This window comes from Scyliorhinus torazame, chromosome 3, assembly GCF_047496885.1.
Source record: "Scyliorhinus torazame isolate Kashiwa2021f chromosome 3, sScyTor2.1, whole genome shotgun sequence".
In the NCBI taxonomy this organism is placed as follows: Eukaryota; Metazoa; Chordata; class Chondrichthyes; order Carcharhiniformes; family Scyliorhinidae; genus Scyliorhinus; species Scyliorhinus torazame.
This window is the reverse complement of record NC_092709.1, coordinates 285,807,768-285,833,877: the sequence shown is the minus strand read 5'-3', so window position 1 is coordinate 285,833,877 and position 26,110 is coordinate 285,807,768. Positions and strand designations below refer to the sequence as shown.

Below are 26,110 nucleotides of genomic sequence, written 5' to 3'. Positions count from 1 at the left end.
TGAAGTTTGTAGGACCTTGATGTACATCAATTGACTTCCACATTTCCCTATATTGAACAGTGGCTTCACAAGTGCTTTGGGACATTAATTGTGAAATGTGCTGTACAAAGTCAAGCTTTTTGTCTTCTTCTCAAAGCATTGCAGAGCATAGGTAACACCAGAAGACTCCAAGGATCAGTGTTTAAGCACACACACACACACACATACATATATATATTATATGAACTATATGTGACATTTTTGTTTTTTGATGAAACACAAAACTGGGCAGAATTGAGCGTTGCGAGGAGGATGCAAGGCTCCAACGTGATTTAGCCAAGTTGAGTGAGTGGGCAAACACATGACAGATGCAGTACAACCCGACTAAATGTGAAGCAAAACACTTCGGAGTGCAAAACAGAAAGGAAGAGTATTATTTAAATGATGATATATTGGGGAATGTGGATGTACAAAGGGATCCCTTGTACACCATTCAATCAAAGTGGAGAGGCAGGTGCCACAAGCAATTAGGAAATCAAATGGTATGTTGACTTTCATTGAAGAGGATTTGAGCTCAGGTGTAGGGATGTCTTACTACAGCTACACAGGGCCTTGGTGAGACCACACCTGGAGTATTGCATGCAGTTTTGGTCTCCCTACTTAAGAAAGGATATATTTGCCACAGAAGGAGATTCACGAGGCTGATATCGGGGTTGTTAGGACTATCCTATGAGGAGATTGATTTGACAGGGCTTTATTCACTAGAGCTTAAAAGGGTGAGAGAACATCGGATAGAAACGTATAAAATTATAGCAGGGCTGGACAGACTAGATGCAGGCAGATGTTTTCCTTGGTTGGGGAAGCTAGAACCAGGGGTCACAGTCTCAGGATACATTTAGGACTAACATGAGGAAATATTTCTTCACTCAAAGGGTATTGAACCTGTGGCATTCTCTACCACAGAAGGCTGTGAAGGCCAAATCACAGGGTATTCAAGAAAGAGAGGGATTTTTAATAAGATTTAAATGGCATCAAGGAGTATGCGGAGAAATCGGGAAAACGGCATTGAGATAGAGGATCAACCATGATCATATTGAATGGCGGAATAGGCTCGAAGGCCTACTCCTGGTTTTTATGTTTCGATATTCAATGATGATCATTTCTCATGCAAATCACCCACATCATCCACATCACTGATCTTGGTGCAAATCGGCAAAAATTGACAAAAGTGCAAAGTATCACACTGAGCCTCAGAAGTCATTTAAAACTGAATCAAGACTTTCCAAACTAATTCTTCTCACTGGCTCTGATGTTAAGTTCAGGAAAATATTTTGTTGGCCGAAAAGTGAAAGAGCAGTGCTATAATTTATTTCAGCTCATTCACCCCTATAGATATAGTTTTTTTTAAAACACTGCTCATTTAAATTTATTGATCGAACAGCAAATTTCAGACGGGATTCTCCGGCCGCGCCTGCCCGACGACTGGAAATTCTGGCCGTGGTCAATGGACTTTTGTATGTGGTCTGCATCCTGCCCATGGCAATCTTGCGGTGGGCAGAAGAATCCAGCCCTTCATCTTTCAACAAGGAGGCTGCTGTGGAGAGGCCTATTTCTGCTCCTTTTCATATGTTCACATCATTTTTAACTCAGAGGTAGATCAGGTTATCGGGGTTGATGGGAATGTAGAATTCAAAACACAAAAAGGTCAGTTATAATCTTATTGAATAGCAGAGCAGGCTTGAAGAGCCAAGTGTTCTACGTCTGCTCCTAGTTCGTATGTTTATATGAGTATAAATAACATTGATCATTGGACCACATTTTCTGTGCTGTAAATACTTCATAACGTGACTGACCAGTAAAGGTAAAAACCGATGGAAATATGATGTGGATTCCTGCACTGTGAAGGTCAAACATAATCGCAAAATATAAAACGATACTTCCGAAGACCGAAAAGGCATTGACAAAAGTCCAGTAAGAAGTGTCCAGAGCAATCTGCAAGAAACAAATTAAAAATTGTCAACAAACATTAGAAATTTATATCATGTTTATGCAAAATTAAAAATGTAGTGAATGCTCAGCTTTATGTGCTGATATAAAGACATTTCTACATTTTGTTTTGTACATGTTATGATTGAAAACAATACAGCACTGAAGTGATAAAAACCTGATGACACTACAATTTATCGGGTGCGTTAGATTCTTGTGCATTAACCAAATGTACTATTGTTCATCTTGCTGAAGACAATTATATCAAATTTGAAGAAGAAGTAATGATGAGACTAACAGCACTTGCTGTTCTTAAAGAGAAAATCGCACAGCAAGATCAAGCTGCTGCAGAGTTAAAAGTGGCAATCAGGAGGTGCTTTCTGAATTTCCCTGAACTGCCACTACTAGCCTTTATCTACATTAATGACTTTGATTTGGGTTACAGAGCACAATTTCAAACATTCCAAATGACACAAAACTTGGAAGCATCGTGAACTGTGGCAAGGTTAGCGATAGGCTTCAAGAGCATATAGTCAGGCTGGTGGAATGGGCGAATATTTGGCAGAAAAGTGCGATGTGAATATTTTAGACGGGAACAGAAAACGTTTGGAAATAAGAAAAACAGACTTGCATTTGTATGTTACCTTTCATGGCCACAAGATGTCTCAAAAACAATTAAATACTTTTGAAGTGTAGTCACTGTTGCAATGAAGGAAATATGGCATTTAATTTATAAACTCCAACAAACAACAATATAATAATGATCAGATAATCTGGTTTTGATTTAAGGATAAATATTGGCCAAGACGCAGGGATAGCTCCCCTCTTCTGCTTTGAAATAGTGCCATGGGATCTTTTACATGCACCATAGTAGACAGTTGATGCCCTGATTTAACATCTCATCTGAAAGATGACACACATCTGACAGTGCAGTACTCCCTCAGTTTTGCACCAGAGTGTCAGCCTAGATTTTTGAAAAAGGACTGGAGTGCAATTTGAACTTGAAACGAGTGACTCATGGGGAGAGTGCTACCAGCTGAGCCACAGCTCCCACTCAAGGACAACATACAAGAATGGTTTCAGGTACGAGAGGTTTCAGGTACCTGATGAAGCTGGTAACTTGAAAGGTGAGAAGGTGGAGGAGATTTTATAGAGGTGTTCGAAATAATGAGTGGATCAGACAGTAGATGGAGGGAAATTGTTCTCATTGGCAGAAAGGTTAAGAAATAGATGGCACCAATACAAGTTGAATGGCAAAATAACCAATTGTAGACTTGATGCAAATGGTCAGAATCTGGAATGCACTGCCTGAGAATGTGGTCGAGCTAGATTTGGTTGTGACTTTAGAAAGAGAATTGGATAAGTACCTGAAGAGTAAGCGCTTGTGGGATTATGGGCAAGCGTGGGTGAGTGAGACTAGTTAAGTTGCTCCTGCAGACAGCCAATGTAGACTCTGTGGGCTGAAAGGCCTCCTTCTGCGCTGTAATCCACTGTAATATTCTATTACCCATTAAAGAAGCCTAAAAATTAGAGTTTGCCAATTGAAGTCTTAATAACTGCCAATCAAACTCTCAAACTGACAATTTGAAATTTACAAATCTGGATTCTAATTTGTTCAGATTTTAATTTGTGTTGGAGATTTAAAAAAATAAATAAACAAATTTAGTTTTACCCTGTTCAATTTTCTTTCCCTCCATTTCAAATTCCAACAATCTCCCTTTTATTATATTTTATGCCTTGGGTACAAAGCAAAGTATCCCATGTGCCTTCTGTCATTTGAGAGTACCTTTAAGAAATGGATGTTTCCCATTTAAGCTCATTTAAGAAAGGGGCTGTTTAGCACAGGGCTAAATCGCTGGCTTTGAAAGCAGACCAAGGCAAGCCAGCAGCACGGTTCAACTCCCGTACCAGCCTCCCCGAACAGGCGCCGGAATGTGGCGACTAGGGGCTTTTCACAGTAACTTCATTGAAGCCTACTTGTGACAATAAGTGATTATTTTTCATGTTTAAGCAATGTACCTTTAAGAAATGGGGCTGATTATATTACTCAAGTGATGTCAGAGGGTGGGGGAGCTGAGCTCACTTCTGCTTTATTGAGTTTCAGTTTGAGAAGGCAGCTGGGAGTGTCTGTGTGTTTTGCTGAGAGCTGCAGGAGGAAACACAGAGCTGGTCTGTTGATTTCTGAAATCCAAAGACGATAAATATATTTAATGTAACCAAATGTGTTCCAATTTTTGAAGGTTTGAAGTCTTTTGGATGTTTAAAGGAACAGTTTGAAGGATTATTTAGTGTTGTAGTCTTTTAGGGTTATCTTTGAAGTAATGGGTGTTAAGATATTCAATGTTTGTTTTTAAAAGGTTAACTTGAGTTCATCGAATAAACATTGTTTTGTTTTAAAAACCACTTGTCCATTTCTGCTGTATCACACCTGGAGAGTACACTGTGTGCTTCCCACACCACAATCTATTAAAAGTTGTGGGTCGGTTGAACTCCATGAAACACTTTGGGGTTCTGTAAACCCGGACCCATAACACTTCTTTACCATCTTTATGCACCTGTCCTTTGCCTTCAGGAATCTGTGGATATGCATTCAAAGGCCACTCTGTTCTGCTACACCTCTCAGTATCCTCTATTTATTGTGTATTCCCATACCTAGATTGCCCTGCCCAACCTCTGGTGGACACCCTCAGGCTCTAATATACTGTTGACGAGAAGAACCAACTTGCTCGCAGTAGTGGAGAGTAGCGGCATATGTCAAATCTGAATGAGCAGGAGTCCCCTTCTTTTGGGGGGGGGGGGGGGGGGGGGGGGGGGGGTGGAAAGAGGAAAAAAAAAATGGAGAAACCCACGAAACATCCACTTACCTGGAAATTGACAATTATAATGAGAGATGAGGCTGTAGTGACTGCAAATGACTGGTAATCCGTTGGTGCCTCCCCATCCTGACCCATTGTTTGAAGGAACGCTCCATAAGGTATAAAGAAAATGATCATGGACACAATAATGCCATGAAACAAGCTGACAAAGAACTTCTTGAAATTGAAGTAAGCATCTTTCTGCCCAGGTATATAAATTGTTGGAAATCTAAGACTCAACTTGTCAGTAACATCCTGAGAAGGGAAAAGAAATCGATGAAAAATGTGTAAGCTGTGTAACATTACAAAATTAAAAATCAAACTATAAGAATGTGACAGATGTATTCCATTTGAATCTCACATATTTAACATAGAGACTTATGTTTATTTGGCTAGAAAGTGATTGGAGTTTAATTTGTATTATGCTTTGCTCCATGAATTGTCTACATCAGCCTAGTGGAGTGGTGCAGCGACAACAGTCTATCCCTCAAAGCCAGCAAAACTAAAGAGCTGGTCATTGATTTCAGGAAGCAAAGTACTGTACGCACCCCTGGCAGCATCAATGCGGTGGAGGTGGAGATGGTCAGCAGCTTCGAGGGGTACACATCTCCAAAATCTGTCCTGGTCCACCCACGTCGACGCTACCACCAATAAAGCACAACAGCGCCTATACTTCCTCAGGAAACTAAGGAAATTCAGCATGTCCACATTAACTCTTACCAACCTTTACAGATGCACCATAGAAAGCATCCTATCTGGCTGCATCACAGCCTGGTATGGCAACTGCTCATGCAAGACCGCAAGAAACTTCAGAGATTTGTGAACACAGCGTAGTCCATCATACAAACCTGCCTCCCATCCATTGACTCTATCTACATCTCCTGCTGCCTGAGGAAAGCGGGCAGCATAATCAAAGACCCCCTCCCACCCAGCTTACTCACTCTTCCAACTTCTTCCATTGCACAGGAGATATAAAGTCTGAGAACTCGCACAAACAGACTCAAAAACAGCTTCTTCCCCGCTGTTACCAGACACCTAAACGACCCTCTTATGGATTGACCTCATTAACACTACACCCCTATATGTTTCACCCCATGCCGGTGTTTATGTAGTGACATTGTGTACCTTGTGTTGCCCTATTATGTATTTTCTTTTCTTGTTATTTTATTTTCATGTACTTAATGGTCTGTTGAGCTGCTCGCAGAAAAATACTTTTCACTGTACCTCGGTACACGTGACTGTAAACAAAATCAAATCAAATCAGTATAATAAATATAACAATTTATATTTATATAGCCAGCCCCTTTAAACAGCCAAGCATAATAAAACAAAGTAGTCACTGTACCACATAAGGAGAATTACGTGGAGATGGCCAAACAGTTGATGAACGAGGTAGATTGATCAAAATTCAGGATGCACAGGAGAGCAGAATTAAAGGAGCACAGATACCTCAGAGGGTTAGAGACAGATACCTCAGTCCGTCATTACAGGAGGAGGCCATGCAGCCCATTCTGTCCGTGACCATCCTTGGTAAGAATCAGTTCCATTCCCCTACTCTACCCTGTAGTCTGACAGGTTTACTACTCTCGTTGAATTTCCTTTGAAATTATTGATTATTTCTGCTTCCACCACCATTGTTGGCAACAAGACCGAGGTCATTACCACTTACTGTGTCAAACATTTCTTCCTGTATCCCCCTGCATCTTTTACCCAAAACCTTACATCTTTGCACCTTAGTCCGTGCACCAACAGAAAATAGGAAGAGCTACCTCACAAAGCCTGTCATAATCTTGTACAACTCTTATAAAATTGTTCCCCCACCTCTTCTGCTCGAAGGAGAACCACTCGAGCTTCCCCAACCTAAGGATGAATTTGCCACAGGGGGAGTGCAGCAGGAGTTCATCAGCATAATCCCTGGGATGGTGGGATTCTTTTATGAGCAGAGATTGAGGAAACTGGGTTTGTATTCTTCGTGTTTTGAAGAATGAGGCGAGTTCATTGAAAATTACAAAATGCTCAACAAGGCATGATAGGGCAGATGTAGGCAGGATGTTGCCCTTGGTTGGTGAGTGGAGAACCAGGGGACAGTCTCAGAATAAGAGGCATGCCATTGAAGACCAAGATGAGGAGGATGAGGAGGAATGTCTTCACTTGGAGGGTGGTAAATCTTCGGAACTCTCGATCATAGTGGGCTGTGGAAGCTCAATCACGGAGCGTGTTCAAGACAGAAATTCATAGATTTCTGAATTCCAATAACATCAAGGGATATGGGGATAGTAGGGGAAAATGGAATAGAGATAGATGATCAGCCATGGTCTGTTGGAATGGTGAAGCAGACTTGATGGGCTGAATGGCTTTCTCCTGCTCCTATGTTCCAATGACCTAATCTAAGATAAGGATGGAGTCGGCGGCTAAAGAATGGGGTTTGGAGTAGGGAAAGACGACAATGGCTTCAGTCTTCCCAATACTTAATTGGGAGGAGATTTCTGCTCATCCAGTAGTGGATGTTGGATAAACTGTCTCATAGCAACAGTGCAGGAGGCAAGAGTGGTGATGGTGAGATAAAGCTGCAGCACACATAAATACACACACAGTATATTGACATGGAATTTAAGAATGGAATATACCTGATCAAGTACCCCAACAACCAATACTGGAAGACTGCTGTACAGAACGTTGTACAGTGTAATAAACCAATTCTCAAACGCAGTCTGTAAATCAGGAGAAACAAAACGGATTAGATTTCTTCAACCCTTCAAATCATAATTTGTTTCAGAAACACTGTACTGCATATTTATTAGTGTAACAACAAACCACAAAAAGGGCACTGCTCACAACGTATGGTAAACACTGAAAAAGCTGAAGTGATAAAAAAGGTAGATATGAATAGTAATCCTATCAAACATATCTGGTGGCCCTGTTCCCCATGCTCTTTGAACTGTCAACTTTAATGTAACTATTAACTCAATGCTTGAATATGATACAGCCCATCTGGAAAACTGTAGCATTAAGTTAGGTTCGATAGCATCCTTTGTTCTCACACTGTGACGGTCATTGAAAATTAAAATGATAGACGAGGCTTCAGCACAATTCTGGCGACAGTCATCTTAAACACCATGTTCGTGATAGAATTAGCAAGTGTGCAGTGAACAGCCACCGGGAGAATGCAGAGCAGGCAGATCATAACATCAGGGGCAGGATTCTCCGAGCCCCCGCCGGGTCGGGGAAATCGCCGGGGGCTGGCGTGAATCCCGCCCCCGCCGGTTGCCGTATTCTCCGGCACCGGATATTCGGCGGGGGTGGGAATCGCGCCGCGCTGGTTGGCGGGCCCACCCCGGCAATTCTCCAGCCCGCGATGGGCCGAAGTCCCGCTGCTGGAATGCCTGTCCCGCCGGCGAGAATCAAACCACCTCTCTAACCTGGCGGGACAAGGCGGCGCGGGCGGGCTCCGGGGTCCGAGGGCTCCAGCGATCATTCCCCGGGGGGGGTGCCCCCACGGATCGGGGCCCACGGATCCGCGGGCGGGCCTGTGCCATGGGGGCACTCTTTTCCTTCCGCCTTCGCCATTGTCTCCACTATGGCGGAGGCGGAAGAGACCCCACCACTGCGCATGCGTGGGGATGCCGTGACTGGCCGCTGACGCTCCCGCGCATGCGCCGCATGGCAAAGTCAGTTTCGCGCCAGCTGGCGGGGCACCAAAGGCCTTTCCCGCCAGCTGGCAGGGCGGAAATCAGTCCGGCGCGGGCCTAGCCCCTCAAGATGCGGAGGATTCCGCACCTTTGGGGCGGCGCGATGCCGGACTGATTCGTGCCGTTCTTGGTGCCGGTCGGCGGACATCGCGCCGAATGCGGAGAATCCCGCCCCAGAGTACAATGCCAGAAGTGCCATTTTGGAGCTCAGATGCAGGAGCCAATGCCCCCCATTAACTTTGTATAGCTGAACATGCATTCAGTAGTAGAAGGGATCCCCGCTCATGTAAAAGGATCGTCAACTATTTATTGGTGTTAGTTGCATGTTAATTTATCAGGGGTGTTGTTTAAAATTGCTAGAGTATATAGGGAGTAGCATCATAGAATCCCTACAGTGCAGAAAGAAGCTATTCAGCCCATCGAGTCATCACCAACCCTCCGAAAGAGCAGCCTACCTAGGTCCACCCCCCCCCCCCCCCCCCCCCCATTCAATCCCTTAACCCCACCTAATCTTTTGGACAGTATATGACAATTTACCATGGCCAATCAACCTAAATCTGCACATCTTTGGACTGTGGGAGGAAACCGGAGCACCCGGAGGAAACCCACGCAGAAATGGGAAGAATGTGTAAACTCCACACAGACAGTCACCCAAGGTTGGAATTGAACCCAGGTCCCTGGTGCTGTGCGGCAGCAGTGCTAACCACTGTGCTGTGGCAGATGCTTGGGGTTTAGTCTTCACATTTCATCTAGTAGCTAAGATGCATGGAATGCAGCAGGACTTCAAGAATAAACAAAGATCACACAGAGTAGGTCAAATTGCTGGAAGAGGGAGGGGCGTAAAGAAGATATCGTTGTTGGAAGCCATTCAGATGTTCAGGAATTATTTCTGCTGAAACCTCCATGAAGAACAACATGTTGGACATCTGTGCTTCACTGAAATGTGCCATTTGCTACTACTAGAACCACTAATCCAAGCAGGGCAAGGACCCTGATGCCATTGCTTATATCTGTAGTCCAAGATGGAATCATTATCCTCCTTCCAAGGGCTTAATAAAATTTGTCTCCATGCCTTTTGCCACCCATTCTATCCTTCCTGTTCAGTGAACTATTATTGTTTTCCCACACTCTGAAGCAGTGTGCTAGAAGTTATTGCTGCCGCTAATCATGTACTCATAACAGTGATGTTTTTTGTAACAGACTAAATAAATGCTTTTACCTGTGCAGAATATCCATTGAAAAAGGAGTACCAAAAGTGAACCAGTGTAAAGGCAAAGTTTTTGTAGAAAAAGTAGGTTAAAAACTTGCACATCCGGATGTATGACCACCTCCCATGGACCAGGAGCAGTCGCTTCAGAAACCGAAACTGTCCAAAGGCATAGTCACTCGACATCACAGCCTGCATGCCTTCCTGGCCGCTGATCCCTACACCAATATGAGCAGCTGCAGCAAGGGATAAAAAAATTGCTGGTCATCAGCATCTTCTAACAAGTTAAACACTGCATTTTTCCAAAACAGATCAAGAAACCCAACCACTATCATTTGATGCGGTCCTGTACATTGATAGCTAATATCATGACATATAATTTTAAACTGAGAAAAGTAGATGAAAAGGCCAATATCGCCAGACACCAAAATTGACATAGGAAGCAGATTAAATTAGATAAAGCGATCTGTTGATTTATGTGCTGATCGGGAACTGAGCTGTTTCAAAGTGTTCTAAGTGGAGTAAAACTTTCATATAAATCTCTGCAATTAAAAAATATATATTAAGGTTACCATTTGCAACATAAGAAAGCATGGACTAAAAGACCATTTGATTCATCCAATGATTTCAATGGAATGGAAAATTGAAAAAGGAGCATAACCACTTTTGGTCATGTACCAATTCAGAAGTTAAAACTTCCCGCAACTTTCTCTCCCAACTGTGCTGGCGGAACATTTCATGAATGCAATATATGTCAACGACTCCTCAAAATGAAAAAGTATCATTCAGATCTGTTGCTCCATCAGTCTGTACCCCGATCAGAGGCCATTCGGCCCATCGAGTCTGCACCAGCCCTTGGAAAGAGCACCTTACCCAAGCCCATACCTCCACCCTATCCCTGTAACCCTACCTAACCTTTTTTGGACACAAAGGGTAATTTAGCATGGCCAATCCACCTAACCTGTACATCTTTGGACTGTGGGAGGAAACCGGAGCACCTGGAGGAAACCCACGCAAACACGGGGAGAACGTGCAGACTCCGCACAGACAGTGACCGAAGCCGGGAATCGAATCTGGGACCCTGGAGCTGTGAAGCAACTGTGCTAACCACTATGCCACCTCGTGGAAATGGAGCCCATGAAAGAATGATAGATTAACTAATTGCAGTGATTTTTCTCTACTGAACCTAGAGGGAAGCAGAGTCACCTGTTGAGGTGCAATGCAGAACAAAAAGAATTGTAAAGACAAAATGGTAAAGCATCCGTTAGTCATCAAAAACCTACTAATTTTAGTAAAGTATAAAACTGTAGATATTTAAAATTCAGTCCACTGAACATTCAGCTTGCAATGCAATCACAAAGCAGGTTTTCATTTCTAGCGAAATTGGTCTTTGGCTGCAGGGCCAAATGGATCTTCTTTCTGGTGGAGTTTTCTGCCAATTTGCCTTTGCTGATTGTGTGCTGTAGCCAAAGATTAATTTCACCCCCATAGTTCTGGCAAAAAGGAATTTTGATTCACCTGGGCAATTTCTCAAACAGTATTTCTGCCATCAGTCAGAAACTGAGATTTCCTACAAGGATGTCCCAATGTGTTAGGGCACTTTGTGAATCTCCCTCTAGCTCTCCTTTAACTAGTTACTTAGTCACTCCTCCTAAGCTTTTCAACTTCAGTGGTATTTTGTGCAGTAAAACCCTCACATCACGTTTCTCAGTTAAAATCAAAGCAATTACATTTCTCCTGAAGAATTTAAACAGAATTGAATCAATAATATAGTCGTTCCATATTCTTTCTCCTCTTGCTAAAATTCCATTTAACCTGAAGGATTGGTCCCGTTTCCTTGCTTAGGAGCTTGCAAAAAGAAACCAAAAGGAAAACAGGTTTTCAAGGGATCTTGAAACTACCAGCCCTCCTTCCACTTACTTTTAATCATGTTAACATCATTAGCACCATCTCCAATTGCCAGGGTAATAGCTTTCTTGTATTTTTTCACCAGGCTCACCACCATAGCTTTCTGTTTGGGAGTGACACGACAGCAGACTACGGCAGTGCACTGGCAGGCTAAATCCACAAAGTCTTTCTGTCGCCTTTCTTTAGTTGCTTCATCTTCCAGATTCTTTTCCATTTGCATCTTCTTCTCATGCTCTGTTTTTGGCCGTCTGAACCATTTCTTTTTCCTTCTTTTTTTCTCTTTGAGTATTTCATTCTGGAAAATAAGTGTACCATGGGAACATAGGGAATGGTGTAGGTCAGAGGTAATAGAAAGGGAAGAACTTAGAACAATCAACGTCAATTGGAAAAAAAGTACCAAACAAACTATTGGCTTTGAAGGCAGATAAGTTCCCAGGCCCTGATCCTCGGGTGTTGAAGAAATTGGCAGCAGAGATAATGGATCTAATGGTTATAATATTCCAAAATTCCCTGGATGTGGGAAAGGTACCAGTGGATTGGAAAAATGCAAAAGTAACATACATATTCAAAAATGGTGAGGCGCAGAAAGTAGGAAACTATAGATCAGTTAGTTTAACATCTGTCATTGGGAAACTATTGGAAATCATTAAGAAATAACAAAATATTTACATAGAAACATATATAGAAAGTAGAAGCAGGAGAAGGCCATTAAGCCTTTTGAGCCTGCTCCACCATTCATTCTGATCACGGCTGATCATCATGTTCAATACCCTGTTCCCACTTTCCCGCCATATCCCTCGATTCCGTTGGCCCCAGGAGCCACAATTACACAAAGCTTTTACCTCAACTACTTTTTGTGGCAGTGAATTTCACAGAGTCACCACTCTCTGGGTGAAGAAATTTATCCTCACCCCACTCCTAAAGGTTTTACCCCTTATCCTCAAACTAAGACCCCTATTTCTGAACTCCCCTACCCTCGGGAGCATTCTTTCTGAATTGACCATGTCTAATGCTGCTAGAATTTTATAAGTTACTTTGAGATTCCTTCTCACTCTTCTAAATGCCAATGAATATAATCATAACCAACATAGTCTCTCCTCATATGACAGTCCCGCCATCCCAGGAATCAGCCTAGTAAACCTTTGCTGTACTCCCCGTTTAGCTAGAACATCCTTCCTCAGATAATGACATGAAAACGGCACACAATACTCCAGGTGTGGCCTCACCAATGCCCTATACAATTGTAGTGAAATATCCCATTCCTATACTTAAATTCTCTTGCTACGAAGGCCATCATACCATTTGACTTCTTTACTGCCTGCTGTACCTGCGCGCTTACTTTCAGAGACTGATGTACGAGGACACCAAGGTTTCGCTAAGTATTCGCCTCTCAATTTACACCCATTCAAATAATAATCTGCCCTCCTATTTTTGCTACCCAAGTGGATAACCTCACATTTATCCACATTATACTGCACACTCACTTAGCCTGTCCAAATTCCACTGAAGCATCTTGCGTCCTCCTCACAGTTCACCTGCGCACCCAACTTTGCATCATTTGCAAATGTGGAGATACTGGGTGTGATTCTCCGATGCCGCGCCGGTTGGGAGAATCGCCTGGCGCACTATTTTTCCACGCGACGCCGATCCGACTCCCTCCCGCAATTCACCCAAGCGACGAGATTGGCCCCGTCAAGTTCTGCATGGCGCAGGCCGGAGAATCGCCCGAGACACCCAAAATGGCGATTCTCCGCTACCCCCGCAATTCTCCGGCCCGGATGGGCCGAAGTCCCGACGGCGTGACCCCCATCGGCGTTCACACCTGGTAAATAAAGTTGTCAGCCAGTCGTGCTGGCTGACGCTGAGCAGTGAGGAGTGAGGAGGTGAGTGGACTGTTCCGGAGCTCCTGCAGACCGGGTCAGCTTCCCCGAGAATGCTGCGGCCAACGGGGGGGGGGGGGGGGGGGGGGGGGGGTGAGGGAGAGTGTGGAGGGGGGGGGGGAGGAAAGAGGTGGAGAGGGGGAGTGTGGAGGTGGGAGGAGGGTGAGGGTGAGTGTGGAGGTGGGAGGGAGGTGAGGGGGGGGGGGGGGGGGGGAGTGGAGGGGGGAGGCGGGTGAGGGAGGGAGTGGACGTGGGAGGGGAGTGAGGAAGAGTTTGGAGGGTGTCATCCATCCGCGGATGCCACATGTCAGCTGCCCTGATATGGCAGGACGGTGACGAGGACACGGCCGCAGGTTGTCGTGTGGCTGATGGGCACAGGTGACTGGCACACTGGTGAGGAGGACGGTGTGAACTGACTGTTGGACGCAGACAGTGACCAGGTGTTAGGCTGGCTGCATATCTGCAGCGTATCCCATGCAACCCGGCTGACGAGGGGTGGAAGAACCTCCGTGTAACATGTTGTTTCTCTGCCCCCCAACACCCTCCTGCAGGTCACCATGTATGCCAGCCAGACAGCGATGTTCACTGCCGTGGTTGGAGCCGCAGCTCTGGGAGTTTGCCATCCAGCAGCGTAGACTCAGACAGCCCACAGTGGCTGCAGATGCAGCGGTTGCTGCTGCAGCAGAGGGGATGGCCGCGGAGTGGCCCGTCGTCGCAGCGCAGGCCGCAGGCGCTCAGGCCCTGAATGTCCAGGGGGATGCCGAGGGGACCATTGACCCCCCCGACAGCGAGGAATGCACAGGGAGCGGGCACTGATATCCAAGTGCTTGGGGGGGGGGGGGGGGAAAGAGGAGGAAGAGGAGGAACCACCACTGATGGTGATGCCAGGGCACCATAGGCGTCCAGCGAGGCCTAGGGTATACCGTGACAGAATGTCGTTCGTGGCCCTACCGGATATCACATGCAGGAGACCACGGTTCAGCAGGGAGACGGTCACACATATATGCCACCTCGTGGCGCACCTCGCACCACTTGGAATGGGTGGAGGACACGCTATACCAGTCTCCATCAAGGCGACGGTGGCCCTAAACTTTTACGCTACTGGTTCCTTCCAGGCGGCGAGCGGGGACCTCTCCGGGATCTCACAGGCATCGGTCCACAGGTGCATCAGGGCCGTCACCGACGCCTTGTACGCCATCGCGGACAGGTACATTCAATTCCCCGAGGACCGAGCACAGCAGGAAGCACGGGCACGTGGATTCGCCAAGGTGGCCGGGATACCGATGGTCCAGGGTGTCATCGATGGTGTGCACATCCCCATGCGCCCACCTGCAGACAACAGGGAAGTGTTCATGAACAGGAAGGGCGCATACTCCATGAACATTCAGGTGGTGTGAGTCCCCCACATGAAGATCATGCACGTGTGTGCAAGGTACCCCGGGAGTGTGCATGACACCTACATTCTGGCACAGTCGTTCATCCCCGCAATGTTTGATGGATGCCCCCCCACCCCCGCTGAGGGAGACATGCCCCGTCGCACCACCGACACCTCCTGGAGGCCTGCAGCAGTATCGACCACGGTCCGAATGTTCGCCGAGACGGAGCCCAGGGAGTGCGACATTCCTGCCATGGACAGTGCGATCTCAACCTGAGAGTGCGCTACGCCATCCATCACGTGCGCCAGGCGGTCAATGCTCTCCCCGACTGACTGCTGGGACTGCGCCATCGCCTGCTGGGACCGGGCCATGGCATGGTGAGACTCGGCCAGGGCCCCGAGAGCGGTGGCAATGTCCTGTTGGCTCTGTGAGATGGCTGCCTGTGAGAGGGCAGCCCGCTCCTGGACCATGGATGACGCGTGCACGTGAAGCCCAACGCCTTGAAGAACCTGGCCAATGGCCGAAACCGGTTCACCCATTGCCTCCACCGCGGACGCCACCCGTGCGGTGTCGGCCTGGGTGGCTGCGATGAGTGGCACCACCTCCTGCTCCTGGACGCAAATGGACTCCTCCAACTGCGTGTGCAGGTCCTGGAAGATGGCCCTCATCCCGTTATTCAGTCCCTTGGTGTCCACATGCATCGGTTGTCCGGGTGGGTCAAGTACATCCATGTACCCGGGAACCGTCTGGGCGACAGCTGTTTGCTGGGCCTGGACTGCCCTCCAATCGTCCAACCCCTTGGCTGCTCCAAACTCCACCTGCTGTACCGGCTCGGCTGTGTGGTGCGCACCAGACCGTGACCCGGGAGCCTCATCACTTATCTGCCCAGCCGAGGTGAGTGTCTCTGCGATGGTGGATGGGGTGGGAGACAGCAGTGCCGCTAGCTCGAGGTCATCATCCGTTAGGAAGTCTGGTGTGTACTGGTCCGCTTCATGGCCCGGCGCAAGGTGCATGCGGCCCATGTCATGTTGCCTCCAGGTGAATCCGTGGACTGTGTGGCCGTTCTCTGTGCGTCATCGTCACTGTCCGTCCTGTGCCCCTCAGTATTGTTTCTGTGCGTCCCCATCCAGCGTCCCAGACTGAGAGGATGGCTATCCTGTCCGACAGACTGCCACCCTCTGGTGTGCTTCCCTGGGTGCGCTTGAGGTTGGGATGGTCGGCTTTGTCTGGGCAGAGGGGGGAGGGGATCGAGGGTGCAGTGGCCAGAGTGTGAGGGGGGTGATGCTGGGTGGGGGGGGGGGGGGGTGAGTTCATGCAGGGTTGTCTCACTTTCTTCTGCACCTCCGACCTGGCATGTCGCGACCTCCCGGGTGGCGGATCCCCCAGTGAGGTCCAGGGCCCTCGGCTCGTGAACATATAGGGGGTGCAGCACAGGAGAAACCCCTTCGGTTCTCATACGCTCACATTGGTTGTGAGCTGTCTTGTCCTGGCTGGGGGGGTTGGATAAAGCATCACAATTAGGCGGGTATCATCAGGGCATGCAGATATTAGCTATATTAATGCTGGGTGAGGAGACAGTTGGAGCCACACCATGGCATCTATCCAGGGGGGGGTCCCGGTGCTCATGTGGGTCGAGTACAAAGTTGTGCACCCTGAACCCCCCCCAACGCCCCCCCCCCAACGCCCCCCACTTCCCCCCCCTCGTGCACGGGTGGAAGGGTTATGTAGAATGGGCAGGAAAGTGGAGTTGAGGCCGAGACGAGATCGTATTGAATGGCGGAGCAAGCTCGAGGGGTTGAATTGCCTAAATCTGCTCCTATTTTCTTATTTATCCCCTCAAATTGGATCATGGCTGACCTGTGACCTAACTCCACTAAACCACCTTCGCCATTTTTCCCGTGATAACTTTGGTTAACAAAAATCTACTAATCTCAGGATGAACATTAACAATTAACCATCATCAATTGCTGTTGCCAGGAGAGACTTCCTAAAGTTCTACTCTTTGCACATCGGAGTCTTTCCTATCATCACTCATGAAAAGCTTGTCTCAATTCTTTGGGGCTATGTCACCTTGTACTGGATTCCCCAATCAGTGGAAATAGCTTCTCTCCAGCTACCGTTGCCACTCTCCTTAATATATTAAAAACTTCAATAAAATTATCCCTTAACCTTCTGAATTCCAGTAAATAAAACCCTAGTTTGCGTGATCTCATTTTGTAATTTAATCCTTGAAGTCCAGGTATCATTCTACTAAATCTGCACTGCAATCCCGCCAAAGCCAACATGTCCCCAAGAAATAATACCCAGGAGTAGTGCCCATAACAGCTCACAGCACTCCAAGTAGTCTAGCCAAGGTTTTGCAAAGCTGTAGCACAACTTGTATATCCTTGTAGTCTAATCTCCCAGATATAAAACCCATCATAAGGAATACAGTGGTTAGACATTTTGAAGAAAGGGAATGAAGGTTGTTTGGAAATAGGCACTCAGGAATATTCTCATCATTCCTTATCCTTGACGTAATGGGTGATTGTGGTCTGAGGAATAGGAACTAAATTGTAAGGGAGTCACCAATGTATCCCAGCATGGGATGTCAGAAATCTACAGAAACTGGCACTTCATAATGTGGAGAAAGTTTCATTCCCCCACTGCAACAGGGCTGATGTGTGGAGATAGTCTGTCAGATGCAAGAGACAACCTTGTTCAACTAGCTCTGAGCCGAACTCCCCTCCCAGCATCAAGTCACCTGAAGAGAATATGTTGGGTAAATCATCCAAACTGGATCCAAGCACTTCTCCAACTCCATTTATGATTTCTTTCATTTAGTTGGTTCCATGTGGTGTTACAAGGGACCAATTTGGTTCGTGTTTCCAGGAAAATCCTTCACATATTTGGTGGTAACACAATGAGTATAAAATTAATAGAATGTGCTGAGTGGGTAACCATTGGGAAAGTTTTGAATGTTGGATTTACATTCTTCCAATATTACTCTCTATTGACTTCAATTGAAAATAAAATGGAGTGGGGTATGAAACTAGCTTTAGACCCTATCTAATGAGTTCCTTGATAGGTGGATTAAGTTAGCATTGCACCACCCCTCTCCACAATCCCATATTATGCATTGCCTAAGCTGGAATTCAGTTCAGAGTTACACTACCTACTGTTGATTGTCTTGTTCTGAATATATATAAAATATTAACAATATTTATTACATACCAGCCAAGAACCGGTGATGACCATTGCAGGTTTTTCATCAGGAAGGAAGATATTGTTAGTTGAAAGGTTAACTTCTGCTGTGCTTTTTGTCCTGTTACTTTGCATGGTGTTTAGCATGTCGCTGAAAGATGAATTTAACAAATCTTAAGAATCTCATTGATTTGGACAATTCTGATATTTAGCGTCATGAATGCTGAACTTTACAAGATGGTTATACATTGAAACGTACTCAAAGTAAAACAGAACATCCACTTGGAATCATGTCCATGTGCTATGGCTTCCATGGGGACGAATGCAGAGAGAAATCCAGTTTTAACAAAGGACAGCTACTTTTTGAGTGAGGGAGACGAGTAGCTACTACAGTGGTGAAACATGTGGATTGTTTTTGTGTGAGTGACCAAGCAGAATGCTGATGACAGTTCGATTCATGTCCAGATGAAAGGGTACAGAACAGATGAGGCTATTGGAGATTTAAGGAATAGAGAGTCACCAAGGTGTACTTTGCTGGGGGTGCACAGATCCAGAAATCTCAAAGAATGGGTAGAACAATTGCCGAAGGAGACTGGAAGTTTCAACTGGTGCAGCAGGAATGGGAGAACCTGGAGAACTGTGAGTGACTTGGGAATGTTCTTCTAATATTAGAATCTTTCTGAAGTCTGACATACAGTGAATGGTTTCAGAAGATATATTTCAGTTGATTGATGTGAAACTATCTTTTTTCATTAGTTTAATGTATTGGCTGCCTGTTAATTAACATTTGATCGATATTAATTTTAGTTTATCTGTTGCATTAAAAGTCTTAAGACATGACATTTTGTCCCTCTGTTCTTTTCATTGGTTGTTGGCAAATACATCTCTTTTTGGAAGAGAACAAATTGGAAGCTCTTGGGTAATCAAATATAGAGTCTGTAAAATGGGTACACTTAAGAGAGAGAGTTCAGAAGATAAATTGAATTCAAGAGGATTGACGTTTTATCTCAGTCATTAAAAACAGATGTGAAGGCCAAATGTTAGAAATTGAAAAGGCAAGACTGTGGATTTTATATAGAATGACACAGTGCTCCTCCAGACAATACCATCCCAGTGAATAAAACTTTCGACACACTGAAAGTTCACCAAGTGGATCAGGAGGCAGGAAATTATAGAAATTTTCTGTTTCAGGTGAAGTGTACTCATTCTCATCTGGTGAAATAGGAAAGCAAATGGTTCTTCTGAGAGATACGGGATTAGCATGGTCACAAATCACAGAATCTCACAGTGCATGAGGCCCTTCGGCCCATCAAGTCTGCACCGACATGTGGAAAACACCTGACCTGCCTACCTAATCCCATTTACGAGCACTTGGCTCATAGCCTTGAATGTTATGACGTGCCAAGTGCACATCCAAGTTCGTTTTAAAAGATGTAACGCAACCGGCCTCTTCCACCCTCTCAAGCAATGCATTCCAGACCATCACCACCCTCTGTTTAAAAAAGCTTTTTCTCAAATCCCCTCTCACCTTGAACCTGTGTCCCCTCATCCTTTCAACCTATCCACCCTGTCCATGCGTACACCTTGATCAGGTTGCCCCTCAGTCTTCTCTGCTCCAACAAAAAGAAGCCAAGCCTATCCAACCTCTCTTCACAGCTTAAATGTTCTATCGCTGGCACATCCTGGTGAACACTGGAGATGTTGGAAGATGATGGGAATTTCTCTAAATAAATCGGACTTATCAAAAACGCATAGATTATGGTGGATTGGCAGAAATTGTTTATATCTCATTTTCCTATAATAGAATTAAAGTGTGGCTTAATTACTGGTCCTGTAATTATGGCTGTTGTTTCTAATTTGCTTATTAGATATAGATTGCTTATGAGGAGACAACGCGACTGGAGGATGGTTATGTCATTTGAAGTGGTATCAGGATAGCCCATTGAGGCTGCTGAAACTGGATGCATACAGGAAAAGCCAAGTGTTTTGGGGGAAAAGAAAATTGATGACTTTCCATAAACCCACTAATTTTAAAGGCACATTGGAACATCGGGCTGTCAAGAAAGTTATTGGCAGCTGGACACAAGTTAATAGACGTTTGTAGTAAGTAAAAGCGTCAACAAGATGGGACAAAGCAGAATGCAACAGTACTCAAAGCTCATGATGCAACAAAGGAAAGGAATGTTTTGAAGGAGGGTGGGAAAAGTTGAATCAAGTGTCAATGTGAAAGGTTTGCGAGGAAGGAGACATGTTCTTGACAGCAAATTAAAACTTCAAAAAAGGTAAGGCAGTTGCTGTTTCTGGAAAGGAATTAGACACAATGCAAACACAATGGAACAGATGAAAAGCAAAATGAAATGAGGAAAATAAAAAAGAGCATCAAGCTTTCTCTGCTGAACATCAAATTAACCTTGAAGTTTTTAAAGGAACTAAAAAAGACTTCACTCGACGGAAAAAGGAACAGCTGGCACAAAATGAGGCAGTATTATCCTGAAAAAGAAAACCGTAAGATTAGGGGCATGATTCTCCGTTGCCCGACGGCGGTATCGTAATCAGCAATCGTGCGGAGAATCTCTTCCAATCCCAAATCGGTAGGCGGTGCCAATTGACGGCGATTGTCTAGTCTCCGCCCCCCCCCTCCAAAATGGCATCATCACATTGTGCGCCGCACGCCGTTGGTGCATCATCGGAAGGCCCTCCCCCGATGGGCTGAGTTTCCGATAGCACGGTTGGTGCATGGGCTGAACGGTCGGGAACCCGGCTTGGTGGCCGCGTACTGTGTCAGGCGTCACCACAGTCGGCCGGGAGCCATGCTGCTGGCCGGGGGGGGTCGTCTGAGAGGGCTGGGGGGGGGCAGGGGTTCTCCTGTCGGGCCGTATTTGGCAGGTCTGGTCCGAACGTTGTATGGCGCGACCACTGCAGATCGCCGTCGTGCGCATGCGCAGTACCGGCCACTGTCGACGCAGGAGCCGTAAGTTTTACCCGGCGCCGCTGCTAGCCCCTCACAGTCCCTGAATCGATGAAGGTTCAACGCCAATTTTGTCGTCGTAAAACACCGCAATTCCCACGACTTAGCCGCAGAATTGGAGAATCCCGCTCGAGATCATGGGGAAGAACTTCAGCGGAAAGTGATCCTGCATTTAAATAGGATTAGGTGAATTCAATTATTATGAATGACATCTGCTGGTTTGAAACTTCCTCCCCACCCCCCTTCTCCAAAGACTTGGATATTTTAAAAAGACAAGCAAACAAGCAGACACAGGATAAAATGATCAACAGACAAAAACTGATCAGAGTGGTTCAGAGTCTGTCGTAAAAAGTGAATACAGTCCAATATGGATGTCAAACGGCAACAAGTAAAAGATAAAAAATATAAAATATAAAAGGTATAATCTTTTAATCAAGGAGTGGGAAAAGCCATGCAGACTAGGCAAAATGAAAAAGGAGATCTTTTGCAGTGATTGAAAGGTTATTCAATCAGTAGTAAAATAAACTTTCATTTGCAATAGATTTGGGATTCCAAGAACTCACGCAAGTTGGACTTTAAATCTTAAATGTCACATGCAGGTTGTTATGAGTTAAGCCTTGTAATGTTGACAAGATATAAATGTTAAATGGTGAAATGTGAGAAGAGGGAAAATGTAGTATACACAATAAATTGTTTAAATGCATACAATGTTAAAATTTGTTGCATTTTGATGGTGTTCGGAGGGAAAGAAAATCATTACTACTGTAACTTTTGTTCCATTTGCTGGAGGCACAGGGTGGAGGTGTCAGTCTGTTGTGACGAACGCGCCCCCTAACTCCCCAAAGCCAGTCCATAATCTACAAGGCATACAACAGGAGAATGATAAAATACTCTCCACTTGCCTGCACGAGTGCAGCTCCAGCAACACAAAGGAGCTCCACACTATCCAGGATAAAGCAGCAGACTTGACTGGCACCCCATTCACAACGTTAGACATTCACCCCCTTCGCCACTGTGTGCTACTGGCAGCAGTGTGGGCCATCTACAAGATACACTACAGTAACTCAATAAGGGGTCTTCACCATCACCTTCCACCTAGAAGGACAATGACAGTAGACACATGGGAACACCGCCTGCAAGGTCCCCTCCAACTCACACACTATCCCAACGTGGAATTAGATGGTTGCTTCTTCATTATTGCTGGGTAAAACCTTTCCCAACAGTGCTGCGAGTGTTTCTACACTGCATGGACTGCAGTGATTCAAGGTGGTGTCTCACCATTACCTTCAAGAGAAATTAGGAATGGCCAATGGATACTAACCTTGCCAGAAATTCTCATAACTGGATAAAACAACGATGGGTCCTGATTCACATTTACGAACAACAAGGCAATAACATTCTCTTTCAGAATACTACTGCTGAGGTTTATTCTCCTTTGCTGATGTTAAGGCTCTCATTTGTATTGTGAGAAACTTTGAAGTCACCAAATGAAGCAACAAACCCATAACCCTCACTTATGTTTCTTGAACTAGCGCCATTCCGTAGGAAAACTTTGGATCAGCAAAGAGTTTCCAAAACCGCAGTCCTGGATATCTGCCATTGATGCAGATCTCTATCCAACAGATGTAATAACACACGACAGGGACCACATATACCACACATTTCAATTTTCAAAGTAAAGATGCCTATACTTGAGAAACATGGCATTTGTAATGCATTCTGCCCAGCAACTTGGGGTGGAAGACAGTTGCTTTTACGTTACATATAAAAGGGGCAACCGGCAGATACCAAGTTGTAATTAGGTTTACATCAAATTCTCCAAGAGATGGATTCCAAGAGCTGTAGGGAGAGAAAAGAGCCAACATTCCGAGTCCAGATGACCCTTTGTCAAAGCTCAACTGGGTCAGCTTGTCAAGGGTCACCTGGACTCGAAATGTTAGCTCTTTTCTCTCCCTGTCGATGCTGCCAGACCTGCTGAGATTTTCCAGCATTTCCTTTTTGGTTTCAGATTCCAGCATCCGCAGTAATTTGCTTTTATGGATTCAGATTCTCTTGGTTTCAATGTAATATGGTACAGAAATAATATTTTCCACAAACAAAAAAAATGAAAGAGGAGAGAGTAGGCCATTCGGCCCCTCAAGCCTGATCCCACGGTTTAATAAAATCATGGTGGATCTGTTTGTGTTTCTAGTACACATTCCCATCTACTCGGATATCCTTTGATTCCCTTGCCTAACCAGAATCTATCTACCTCTGCCTTAAAGACATTCAGTGACCCTGCTTCCACTGCCTTCTAACAGAGTTCCAAAGTTGCACAACCTCAGAACAAAATTATCCTCATCTCGGTCCTGGAAGGACGACCTCTAATTTTAAATCTGGCCTCACCCACAAGAGGAAACAGCCTTTCTACGTCCACCTTGTCAATACAGTTCAGGATTTTATAAACTTCAATCAGGTCACCCTTCACTCTTCTAAATCCAGTGGAAACAAGCTAGCTCTTTGGCCTCTACATTAGAAAGTTATGGGCAAGCCCCGTTCTAGACAATTGAACTAATTGTTTGAGTTGAGACTTCCATTCGGCACTGAAGGAGTGCAGCACTGATGTCTCTCACCACCAACCCTCCTCCACCACCACCCCAAAAAGAGACACATATGTCAAGGTTCCTTCTGCTTTCAAGAGTGAATGCAAAAATCTGATGGCATAATTAGACGATTATGACTAATATTTATAACTCAAGCGACACTTTATTTTCCAAACGAATGATTAGTCATTTAATTCATAACGTTTAGTAGAAGATTGTGGTTTGCAAATTGGTTGCTGTGTTGTCTATATTATTATGTCTACACTTCAACTGTACTTCAGTGTGGTAAAGCACATTGGAGACCCTGAAGTTGTGAAAGATGCATGAGAATTGCAAGTTCATTGTGTGAGAAAGTGAAAAATACTCACTTGATACGCTCTCCATCATAAATAGTCATTTCATTAGTTAGTAAATTACAGGAATAACCAATGTTTTCAGCAGTCTCTAGTTGAAGAAAAAACAGCTTTTTAGGTCACAAATGTACACAAAATTAGAACAGTTTTTTAAAATAATGCACATAAACTGATGACTGATGTGAAATGGAAGAACTCCTATATTTGCCACCTATTGTCACTTGCAAACAATTCAGATGAAAAATGAATGCAGATCAGAGGAGAATAGCTATCCCCGAGTCATGCCCTCAAAAGGTACGTTTTTAAAAATCCAGGACCCGAATGTTAAACTTTACATCCGAGTCACTTCATTGCTCAGTCCCCTCCAAACTTTACTTAATGATCTTGAGAATTCCAATGAATGGTAGTTAAAACTGTGGTTATTGGGACATTATGCACTTAATGCGCGCAGTATACGGAACAAGGTAAATGAGCTTATTGTGCACGTTGAAATTGACCGTTACGAGGTTGCGGGCATCACAGATGTGGCTGCAAGGCGATCAGGGTTGGGATCTAAATATACAAGGATATGTGCCCTATCGAAAGGACAGGCAGATGGGCAAAGGGGGTGGGGTTGCATTGTTCGTAAGAAATGAAGTTAAATCGACAGCAAGGAGTGATAGAGGATCAGAAGGCATACAATCTTTGTGGGTAGAGTTGAGGAATCGCAAAGGTAAAAAGACCCTGATGGGAGTTATGTACAGGCCCCCTAGCAGTAGTCAGGATGTGGGGCAGAAAATAAATCAGGAGATAGAGAAATGTAAAAAAGGCAATATTACAATAATCATGGGGGACTTCAATATGCATGTGGACTGGGAAAATCAGGTTGGTAGTGGATCCCAAGAAAAGGAATTTGTGGAATGTTTAAGAGATGGGGTTTTGGAGCAACTTGTGACAGAGCCTACTAGGGAACAGGCAATTCTGGATTTGGTGATAATGTAATGAGGCAGATTTGATTAGGGATCTTAAGGTGAAGGAACCCTTCACAATATGATTGAATTTACCCTGCAGTTTGAGAGGGATAAGCTGCAATCAGATGTAACGGTATTACAATTAAATAAGTGTAACTACAAAGACGTGAGGGAGGAGCTGGCCAGGGTTGATTGGAAAAGGAGCCTAGCAGGAAAGACAGTGGGACAGCAATGGCAGGGGTTTTGGGGGACTATTCGGGAGGCACAACAGAAATTCATCCCAAGGAGGAGGAAGCATGCTTAGGGCAGGACAAGGCATCCATGGTTGACAAGGGAAGTCAAGGACAGCATAAAAGAAAAAGAAAAAGCATACAAAGTTGGGAGGATTAGTGGGCAGCCAGAGGATTGGGAATTATTTAAAAGCGAGCAGAGGACAACTAAAAAAGCAATAAAGGGAGGGAAGATGAAATAGGAGGGCAAGCTAGCTAGTAATATAAAAGTAGATATGAAGAGTTTTTTTCAATATCTAAATGGTAAGAGAGGCAAAAATAGACTTTGGACCACTGTAAAACGTGGCTGGAGAAGTAATAATAGGAAACAAAGAAATGGCAGATAAACTGAATAGTTACTTTGCATCAGTCTTCACGGTGGCAGACACCAGTGGGATGCTAGAACTCCAGGAGAATCAGGGGGCAGAGGTGAGTGCAGTGGCCATCACTAAGGAGAAGGTTCTGGGGAAACTGAAAGCTCTGAAGGTGGATAAGTCATCTGGACCGGATGGACTACACCCCAGGGTTCCAAAATAGATAGCTGAGGATATTGTGGAGGCATTAGTGGTGATCTTTCAGGAATCACTGGAGGCAGGGAGGGTCCCAAAGGACTGGAAAGTGGCTAATGTAACACCACAGCTTAAAAAGGGATGGAGGCAGAAGACAGGAAATTCATTTCATTATAGGCCGGTTAGCCTGACTTTGGTCATTCGTAAGATTTCAGAATTTGTTGTTAAAGATGAGATCATGGAGGACTTGGACGTGCATGATAAAATAGGACTGAGTCAGCACGGCTTTGTCAAAGGGAGCTCATGTCTGACAAATCTGTTAGAATTCTTTGAGGAGGTAACAAGGAAGTTAGACAAAGGAGAACCTGTGGACGTGATTTATTTAGATTTCCAGAAGGCCTTTGATAAGATGCTGC

The 26,110-nt window shown here is 45.0% G+C and overlaps 1 protein-coding gene across 2 annotated transcripts in view; it reads right to left on the bottom strand.

Moving 5' to 3' along the window:
* The window catches only part of atp8b1 (ATPase phospholipid transporting 8B1), a 213,145-nt gene that overhangs the window by 5,757 nt on the left and 181,278 nt on the right, over positions 1 to 26,110 (bottom strand). For both annotated transcript variants that reach the window (XM_072497355.1, XM_072497356.1), the window contains exons 20-26: positions 23,982 to 24,057; positions 18,094 to 18,214; positions 11,637 to 11,919; positions 9,729 to 9,952; positions 7,448 to 7,531; positions 4,830 to 5,075; positions 1,833 to 1,971 (exon numbers count right to left, since the gene is read on the bottom strand). In XM_072497355.1, coding sequence (XP_072353456.1) covers positions 1,833 to 1,971; positions 4,830 to 5,075; positions 7,448 to 7,531; positions 9,729 to 9,952; positions 11,637 to 11,919; positions 18,094 to 18,214; positions 23,982 to 24,057 — 1,173 coding nt within the window. The remainder of the gene's footprint in view (positions 1 to 1,832; positions 1,972 to 4,829; positions 5,076 to 7,447; positions 7,532 to 9,728; positions 9,953 to 11,636; positions 11,920 to 18,093; positions 18,215 to 23,981; positions 24,058 to 26,110) is intronic.